This window comes from Lathyrus oleraceus, chromosome 1 (genome assembly GCF_024323335.1).
Source record: "Lathyrus oleraceus cultivar Zhongwan6 chromosome 1, CAAS_Psat_ZW6_1.0, whole genome shotgun sequence".
Classification (NCBI taxonomy): domain Eukaryota; kingdom Viridiplantae; phylum Streptophyta; class Magnoliopsida; order Fabales; family Fabaceae; genus Lathyrus; species Lathyrus oleraceus.
This window is the reverse complement of record NC_066579.1, coordinates 145,176,346-145,186,425: the sequence shown is the minus strand read 5'-3', so window position 1 is coordinate 145,186,425 and position 10,080 is coordinate 145,176,346. Positions and strand designations below refer to the sequence as shown.

At 41.3% G+C, this 10,080-nt stretch overlaps 1 protein-coding gene across 1 annotated transcript; it reads left to right on the top strand.

The window, feature by feature from the left end:
- The first annotated feature begins 493 nt into the window (after window positions 1-493).
- Window positions 494-1,531, top strand: LOC127096284 (uncharacterized). Its single transcript, XM_051034875.1, has 2 exons — window positions 494-1,212; window positions 1,309-1,531. Exons 1-2 carry the CDS (start codon window positions 494-496, stop codon window positions 1,529-1,531), a joined length of 942 nt encoding a protein of 313 aa, XP_050890832.1.
- The last annotated feature ends 8,549 nt before the right edge of the window (window positions 1,532-10,080 follow it).

Below are 10,080 nucleotides of genomic sequence, written 5' to 3'. Positions count from 1 at the left end.
GTACAATGTCACTCAGAATGTCATGACATTGTTTTGTGACAATCTCAGTGCCATCAACAATTCAAAGAATCCTATCCAACACAGCAGGACCAAACTTATTGACATTAGACATCACTTCATAAGAGATCTGGTAGAAGACAAAGTGATTACCTTGGAACATGTGGCAACTACACTACAACTTGCTGCCATATTTACAAAGGATTTGGATGCTACTCAGTTTGAAAATTTAAGGGGCAAAGTTGGAATATGTCTTTCTGAGGAATTATAGCAACTAATGATGTTAGGTATTTACTGTTTAATATTTCAAATTATTAAACAATTGAGAGTATGCTCTGATTGGTCAACAAATAATAGCTATTACTCTTGCAACAAGCGTTACCTCTTCCATCGTTTCAACTTTCAGTCACGCAAGCATTCTCTCAAAGAAACTTTTCATTTCGCCTCTAAGATACTCAGCATGTCTCAACAATCCAACTCATCTTCCTCCAAGAACATGTCTGATTCCTCTAGCTCTAAACCAAGCAACCCTAACAGAGAAGATCCTGTTGTTGACTCTGCGAATACCTTACATGCAAGAAGACCTAAAGAAACTGTATCAGGCTTCTCCTCAGCCATCGCTCTTGAGGAACGAACCAGAGAAGGTTCCAGGTATGTTCACAATGCCATTGCCACTATGGTGACTGGAATACTGTCTGGTAATAATAAGGTCCTTGGGGTTTCCATTCCCTTAAACACTATTGAACCTGATAGTGTTGCTTATCAAGAAAATATTGAGTTTTTAGGAAAGAACATATCTGATGATGTTGAGCAAACTGATGCTCATAAGGATTCAAATGTTGACAAACCCTTAGATAATGTGGCTGGTGAGGAAGTGCATGTCACTCATGATGTCAGTAACAACCCTAATTGTGAGGCTGAAACAGTAGACTTGGAGGAATTTTCTGATAATGAGTTGTTGTCCTCAGTCCTCCCTAACATAGCCAAAAGGGTTAGGACTAGGAGAGAAAAGAAAACAGTGGCTCAAAGGTCCCCTAGAAAGAAGATTGATGTTCCAACCTCTTCCAAGACAAAGGTGGCAGTCGAGGGCTCCCTCAAGAGGAAAGTTCATGGTCCAACAAAATCTTGGAGCAAAGGGGTGCCCAAGAAAAAGAAGACCAAGTCTATTGTTGCTGAGTCTGACTCAGATGTTCCATGTGATGTCCCTGACACTCTGTCAAAGAAGAAGCCAACCACTAGCAAGCTTGCAACTAGTGTCCCTGAGGTACCAATTGACAACATATCTTTTCATTTTGCTTCAAGTGTAAACAGATGGAAATATGTTTATCAGAAGAGGCTGGTTTTGGAAAGGGAATTAGCTCAGAATGTCCTAGAATGTAAGGATATTATGGACCTTATTCAAGAGGCTGGTTTAATGAAGATTGTGACTCAGTTCTCAAAGTGCTATGAGATGTTGGTAAAGGAATTTATTGTCAATTTGTCTGAAGAATATGCTGATGGGAAGTCTAAGGAATTCAGGAAAGTGTATGTGTAACACCTCAAAATTTGCCCTCCTCTCTTGGGACTAGCTTAGCATTTTCCATTTCATTTGGTAGGACATTAGGCATTGCATTTTTGCATATCATGTGAAATAAGCAAGTCATCCTCTTAGGTCTTTCTCAGAATACAGAGAGGTTAAAAGATTCAAGCTTGAGGGTCTCATGAATTGATCACTAATCATCTGAGGTTTGTGCTTCAATTAGGGTTTTTGGTTCCTCAAGGAGGTTGGGTATTATCTTGGTTGAAATAGTACATCATCATCATCATCATGGTTCATTATTCCTGATCATGTGCCTTGGGATTAGGGTTTTGACCTCTGGTCAACCCTAATCAGTTGCATTCTAATAGGCAGGGTTTCTCAAGGAGATGAGGTCTTTAATGAGATGGGGATCATCATATGATTTTATTGAGCTTGTATAAGCTAGGGTTTCATTTTGGTGCCATTTCATCAAGTGGTTGAGGCTCAGAATCATCAGTGAATGTTCAAGTCATCTGTCAACCACAAAAGTCAACTGTCAGGTCAACTGTTGGATTTGGAGGTGGGAAGTGGTTAGAAATACTTCATTCATGTTCAAACAAGTCTCATTTGACATTTCAAACATCAACAATGAAGGATTTGAGGTCCAGTCAAAACTTTCCAAAAATAGAAAGTGACTTGTAATTCAAATTTGCCAAAAATGGAAAGGTTTTCAACTCAAGATTACTTCATCAATAAAGCTTCAAATGAAATTTTGTTGAACATGAAAGTTATATATCTTTTTCTCCCATTTCCAAAAAGTCCAAGATCATCAATTTCTCATGTGTGGTTAAGGAGATATGATCAAAACATGGCAAAGTGTACATGGAGCTTCAAATGAGCATAACTTTCAAACCAAAACTCCAAATTGGATGGCTCTTTTTTGTACATTCTTCTCTTGACCCCTACTTTCCAAATCTTGCATTACATGGCATGCATTATCATCATATGAACATTTGCCATTTCACTTGATTTTTGGAGGGAAAAATTGAAGTTTAAAATTGGTGCATTGTTTAAGCATTCTACCATTTCCATTGGCTCCAAAACAGCATTTTGAGGGAATTTGAATCCAAACCCGTGCACTGTTCACCATGCATTTCATGCATAGGGTGAAAATCACAATTTTGCACATACACCACATTCTTTCTAATCCACTTACCATTTGCTTAAACATGATTAGGAGCATGATTAGTAGGAGGTATATAACAGAAACCCTAACTGCTTTTCACTAACAACAATCACAATTTTCAGATCTAGAAATTTTCTCAAACTTTTTCTCTCAAATTCTTCAATCAAGATCCATTTCCTTTGCTTGATTCATCTTGCTGAAGCATCATTGAGAAGAATTGAACTCAGAACCATAGCAAATCGTGCATGATTGAAGCATAAGTGAAGCTTGAACTCAACAATGGTGATTTGAAATTCTGGAGGATTCGTGCACAATTGGACCTCAATCTTTCATCTAATCAACCATACAAGCATTATAGAAGAACATTGGAGTATTGCAAAGCCTGGAACACAAGAAATCCAAAGCTGCACTTCAAGAGGTCACAAAATCGATTCTCTTAATTCTTAATTATGTTATGATGTTGTTGTAGATCTTGTGATGTTGGTTAATCTGAGCTTCGAATCATGATTTTTGGTGCAAAATTGAGTTAGTTATGTTGATTTAAAGATCCATGCATGAAAATTGATTTGCTCGATTTGATCTTAACATGTGGAATTATGCTTAGTTGTTAGTGGATTCGTGACCTAGGATGAAGGATATATATGATGATATGTTTAATTGTGATTTCTGGTGAAATTGTTCTTGATCATGATGAACTGCTACTGTTCGTCGTCTTTTTCGCGGAGAAGACGAGTGCTCGCTTAGGGAATGATTATGTTCGCTTAGCGAAGGACTGGAGAAGATGAATGCTCGCTTAGCGAAGGTTTCTGTTCGCTTAGCGAAGGACTGGATTTTAGGCAATACGCTGTCGTTTCAGCCTTGGCGCGCTTCAATTCAAATGTGAACTGACTTCGATTCCTGGCCAGCGCTTAATTTCAAATTTCCTTGTGTTTTCTCCTTTCCCTCCACATTTCCATGTACATGCTTCATAAATCATTTTTTATTTTTTTCATCAACTTCCAAAATTCATATCTAATTGAAAATTGATCCAAAAATTGCCAGGTTTTTTGCATTGTGTTGCATTTTTTGTCTATTATTTTTTGATCATTTTTCCATAAATTGTGCTTGGATGGATTTCATTTTGTGCTAGGGAATGTGAGCATGTATGCATTTTGTACCTTGCCTTGCTATATCATTTGTGAAATGCTGGTTTTTGATCCAATGCTTATGAAATTTTGCATGCTATAACTAGACTCATTGCTTGACATTTTGGTGTTGATTTGGTATTTTTACCATTTGCCATTGCTGTTTTATGAATGTGCTAAGTTAGGTGTGACAATTTGTGTCACACCTTGTGATGATCAACTTGATTGATGTGTTTAATATGACGAATGATATCCTATTGCCCTGGTTTTTTGTATGATGCATATTATGGATGTTGTGATTGCTCATGATTTTTGTTGGAATTTTTGGGATCATTTCTGATTTAATTGAGATTTTTCCTTCTGGATGGTCACATTTGAGCTTTAAAATTGCCTTGAACTTCATGTGATTGTGAAATGCTTGTTCCTTATCCAATGCTTGAGAAATTTTGCACACTATTTCTAGACATGTTGAATGTTGTTTTGGCTTTGGTTTGAGGTTTTTACCAATTACCATTTCTGTTTTATGCCTATGCTAATTTGGTGTGACAATTTGTGTCACACATGTGCTTGTTGTGCTTGTCTTGACTTATGCTATGTGATTGCCATGCCTAATGATGTCTAATGCCTCTAATTTTTTGTGTGATGGTCATGTTGTATGTCCTATTTACTCATGAATTTTGCCAAGATTATTTGAATCATTTTTGATTTAATGTGCATTTGTTTCTTCTGATGTCACAATGTGGTCACAATTTGCATACCTTGCCATGTTTGGTTCATTAAATGCTTTTGGCTAATGATATTGATATGGGACCTTTTGGAGTGTGTTCTTGATTGAATGAAGTTGATTCATGTTAAATTTCAGCTTCTGTTTTTAATTTTTTCTCCATCTTTAACCCTAGGCTTTGACCTAGTGGTTTGTTGCTTATGTTTGAGCTTTGATTTCAGGTTAAGCATTCAAGTTCCATAGTTGATGATGCTCTATCACTTGAGCATTTGATGTTTACTTTTGACTACTAACCTTGTGTGTTTTGTAGGGTTGTTAACTCATTTGAGTTTGACTTGTGGCTTATGCCTTTGCTCATTGGGTTTGACTGTTTGATATTAGCTGTTGTCTGTTTGTCTGTACAGTTGAACTGATTTGTTTAGATTGTTTTCAGGTACATAAGTTGCTTAAGTTCAATTTGAACTTGCTTTGCTTGGTTGCTTAACCACTAAGGTATAATTCCTTTGACTTCATGTAGTCTGGAAGACCTGTCCTATTATGTGGGCAGGCACCTGTCTGAAGCCCTCCTTAAGAGGCAATGCTTGTGAATGTTTACTTTTGTGCCAAGCAGGTAAAGACCTCTTAAGAGGCAATTGGCAGATAAAAGAGATGTGTAATCCATCTCCTGCTACTCAGTGTGTCATTCACTTTGCTCACACACCTTGTGTTGATGCATTATGGATAATAGCCCAAGATCTATGCTGTGTCAGTCATCTGTGGAGAAGAGTTCCTACATTCTGAACTCCCACATCTTCTATTTTGAGTCAAGCTCTCCCAGGCCAGGGATAAGAGCCGTGAGGTCTTACCCTCACTCCCCATTTCATCTGCTTCACCCTAACTCTCAATGTTAGGGTTAAGAGCTAACTACACCCGATTCCAGTTGGCTTGTGTTTCACAGCCTAACCTTGTATGAGCCCAATTGATTGCATATAGTGTGTGTGATTGTTTATTGTGCTTGTGTTGTTTGACTGTGCTGTTTAAGATAGCTTGCTCCCTGTGCAAGTTAGATAGAAACCTCAACCTAGGACCATTGTAGATTACATGATAACTATTAGGCTCGAGTCAGGCTCCCTTCTAGTTTGTCATTTCCTAGTCTCTGGTTAGGTTAGAAGTTCTTTCCCTGTTTAGGGGAACTACGTCGCCCTGATCCTCATACCAGATGAGGTACGTAGGCAGGAGATCATGCGAGATCTCTCCGGGCACCCTTTTTCTTTTTGTGTGTGTTTGCTTGACAGCTAACAGGCTCGAGTACCAGACTCCCTGTTAGCTTGTTTGTTCAACCTTTTTGTTGCTTTTTGACGACTCAGCGTCCGGTTAACCCTTTTGTGTGTGTTTGGAGTCCGACATAAGTCCAGCGATTGGCAGTTGGTTTCCTGTGTGTGTTTGTTGGTTCGGAGTCTGATGTAAGTCCAGCAAGTGGCATTCGGTTTCCATGTTTGCCTGTTTGTGTGGAGTCTGACGTAAGTCCAGCGATTGGCAGTCGGTTTCCTGTGTGGTTTTGTTTGGCGTGCGTGAGCCGAACTACGGTAGCTCTGGTTCTCATTCCAGATGAGATACGTAGGCATAGGATGCGATATCCTAGCGAGCCCGTTCCCCTCTTATTCCATCTGTGTTTCCTTCCAGTGTGCGTGCATTCTTTTGAGCAGTGTTTAGCAACCTTTCTTCTATCCTTTTGAGCGTGGATCCCGTCGAGTACGACGGATGCGTAGGGGTGCTAATACCTTCCCTTCGCATAACCGACTCCCGATCCCATCTCTCTTTAGTCGCGAGACCATGTCTTTTCCAGGTTTACTTCGAGCGTTTCCTTTCCCTCTTTTGGGATAAATAACGCACGGTGACGGCTCTGTTTATTTTGTTGTTTTTTCCCGCCGGTTGTTTTTCGTGGATGCGACAGCTGGCGACTCTGTTGGGGATTTAGAAGTTGACCTCTTGCTGGTCCATCTTCCCTAAGCGAGTCTCTCCTAGCGTTCTCTAGGATAGTTTAGGTTGCTTGTGTTGCTCTATTTATTGCATTTATGATTATTATGTTGTGTATATATTTGCATAAATGTTTGCATGCATCATATTATCATTGTGCTGTCTTCTGTACAGGTGGTTCCTCTGATGTGGGGTGCGTGTTCTAAGTGGGGCTAAAACCCAGGCCAGAGTATACACCTAGGATTAATGTGGTCTCACGTTTCCTCACATGCTGTATCAGCATGTTGTTGCGACGTGACATACCACAAGCCGGACGAGGTTCATTTGAGAGAGTCCTTCCGTTTGGAGTTATTCCATTCAGGTTGGGTTATCTCATCTGAGCTATTGACTTCGGTGACCGTTCTTTCCCGGATCTTTGGTTTAGACGATCTTAAGAGAGCTGCAACGGCACACCCGAAAGGGCAAACCCGTTGAGTATCTTTGCCCGATTGTCGAGACCATTATCCGCCTTAGGATGATCTGATTAGAATTCACCTGTGAGGGGAGGGTTGACTCTTACAGATGCATGTTCTGGTGGTGACTTTGTTGGTGACTAATGGTTCAGCCGTTGATCAGAGTCCTATTTATAAGTCGGATTGATGGATTTATGTCTGAGACGCCGGAGTTCTGTCCGCGGTATTTATCAGTGGGGGTCCGTTTATTTCAGGATTCCCTGGGCTGGTTCAGAGGGTCTTGTGGTTATCTATTCAGAGGATCTCTGGTGATGATGGTGACGTATTCTTCAGTTCCGTTTATTTCGGAACCCTGAGTTGGATTTGTGGTTACATATTCCTTCAGATGGTTATGATCAGTTCAGAGACCGTGAATCAGTGCAGTGGATGTTCAGATGACTTGGAGGACGGCACAGTGCATTGCATTCATACATCAGCATCATTCACATTTTGCATTTATGTGCATCTAACTCATGTTTATCCATATGCAGGGGACATTTTTGATTGAGATCCTGGTTGAGAGACTTCTTTGATCCAGACATGAGGACCGGTTTGAAGGCCGATGTTGTCTACAGTTTCTTCGACCCAGAGATTGGTGTGCTGAGAGATATGATATCATTGATTACACCTGACCATGTGGGGATGTTCCGTGAGGCTTATGGGGGTATTCTGAAGTTGGTTTTCAGGCTCACAGACAGTGATAGGAGTGCCATCCACACTTTTCTCCAGTTCTATGACCCGGGTTGGAGATGCTTCGTTTTCCCGGATTACTTGTTGGGACCTTTGATGGAGGACTACGCCAGCATCCTGGGCCTCCCGATCAGGGACCAGATTCCTTTCTACGTCACTAAGGAGGAACCTGATGTTGCCGAGATTTCTCGTGCTCTTTATTTGAGCCCAGAGGTGACCAATGGGGGTTTGAAGGAGAAGGGGAAGTTGCCCAGTTTTCATCTGAGTTTCTTAGAGACTAAAGCCAAGGATCATGCTGTTGTGGGTAATTGGAGGACCGTTTGTGCTTTGATTGCTGTGAGCATCTATGGGATCATCATGTTTCCTAATCAGAAGAACTTTGTGGACACTAATGCCATTCGGGTGTTTATGTAGAGGAATCCCATTCCTACCCTAGTTGGAGATGTCTATTACTCGGTCCATAATCGAAACGAAAAGCGGCGTGGGGGGTTGATTAGATGTTGTGCTCAACTGTTGCACAAATGGTTTATGGGGTATTTGCCTTCCAGAGGTGCCTTTGCTTTTGTTCTTCTTGACCATACTGTCAATTGGGCGATCAGGTTGATGGGTTTGCGAGCCAAGGACATAGCTTGGACTCAAAATGGTGTGGCCGGACGAGATTTCATCTACAGTTGTGGGAGTTTTCCCAATGTGCCTCTCATAGGAGTTCAGGGTTGCATTAATCACAACCCGACGCTTCTTAGGAGACAGATGGGGTTTGCTATGGAGGTTCCTCCTCTCGAGCGCGAGATTCAGGAGTCTTTCTATTTCCCGGCTGAGGGTAATCTGACACGGTTGAGGCAAGTGTCTGGGGCATGGCGTAACATTCAGAGAAAGGGCAAGGTTCCTTTTGGTAAGGTTAATAGCAGGTCTCTTCCTCCATTTGATGATTGGCTTAGGAGGAGGATTGAGCTCACACATCTACCATTTCCTGGAGGTGATCCTTGGTGTCCTTTGATTGAAGGGCCACATTCTTCTGTCAGCATGGAAGAGTTCCTTGAGATGAAGAAAACCAGAGATCAGCTGCAAGCAGAGAAGACTGAGTTAGAGATGAGTGTTGCTAGAATTCAGATGGCTAATCAGGAAATCAAAAGGAGAATGGAAGACCAGGATAAGAGACATGCTCTTAAGGTGAAGCGCTTTGAGATAGACACCGCCTATTATTGCAAGATCAACCAAGCTTTGGAGTCATCTGCGAAGGAGCATGACATCACCAAGGGGAAGTTGGCTAGAGCTTCGAAGGTCATTGAGGATGAGAAGAGGAGACAAATTCTTGTGAAGACTCAGAGGGAAGTTAGAGCCAAAGTCCTTACTACAGAATGGGAAGCGGAGAAAGCAAAGGTTATTGCTGAGAGAGATCATTATCTTGCTGAGAGGGATCATTATTTCCGACAGATGAAGATTCACCAGAAGGAGGTGTGGAGATTGCAGCAGAAGAACACCGAGCTTAGGTTTGCTGTGAAATTTACCAAGATGGTAGATGATGCAGAGCCGTCTGTAGGACCTTCTTCAGCTTAGACTTTTGTCGCAGTTGTTATCATGTGTTGGATTACCGTCAGGCCTGTTGACGGAATTCACTTGCTTGTATTTTCTTTCTGATTCTGGAGAATTGTAATTTGACTTGTATCAGCCTGATGTATGACTCTTGCACTTATTGTGTACTTTTGGTATACAGTGGTTATTTTCATTCAGTGACTGATCTTCAAGCTTTATTTGCTTTCCTGTATGCACTCACCTAGCACACACATGGTTGGGTGGTATCTTTGCTAAATCATATATCGCTGATCCGTATGATGAAATCATTCGATGAATGTCAGAATATTGCTGCCGGATTATTATCTGTCTCGATGAAACCAGGATCGAAAGACAAAATGTTCCTCATATGGATAGACATTGCATTCATGCGTGAGTCATAATAACCTGTCTTCTGTTTTGCAGGTGTCAGTTTCTAACATGTTTGATTGACACAGGAATGATGAATCCACCCAACGCTGACATTCTCGAGCTGAAAGAGAAGATGAGTGAGCTGATCAGTGTCATGCAAGAGTTCACCTTGGGGTAGAAAGCAATTGCCGAGAAGGTGGGGAGGATTGAAGACTGGCTGAAGAAGGGGAAAATACAAGGAAACGCTTCGTTGTCTGGATCGAAGAAATCCTTTGGTAATGGTCAGCATAAGAAGGAGGATGGCGCGAGTGTTGTGTATGCCCAGAGAGGATACGGTGGGGATCATTACTATCAGCACACTGCTGTGGTAACGATTCCTGCTGGTAATCAATCTGTACCACGGCAGCATCAGTTCCCTCAATAGAGAACACAGAGAGCTGGGTACCAATTGAGAGGAAAGGGGACTGATCGTCAATTTGATAAGCCACCCA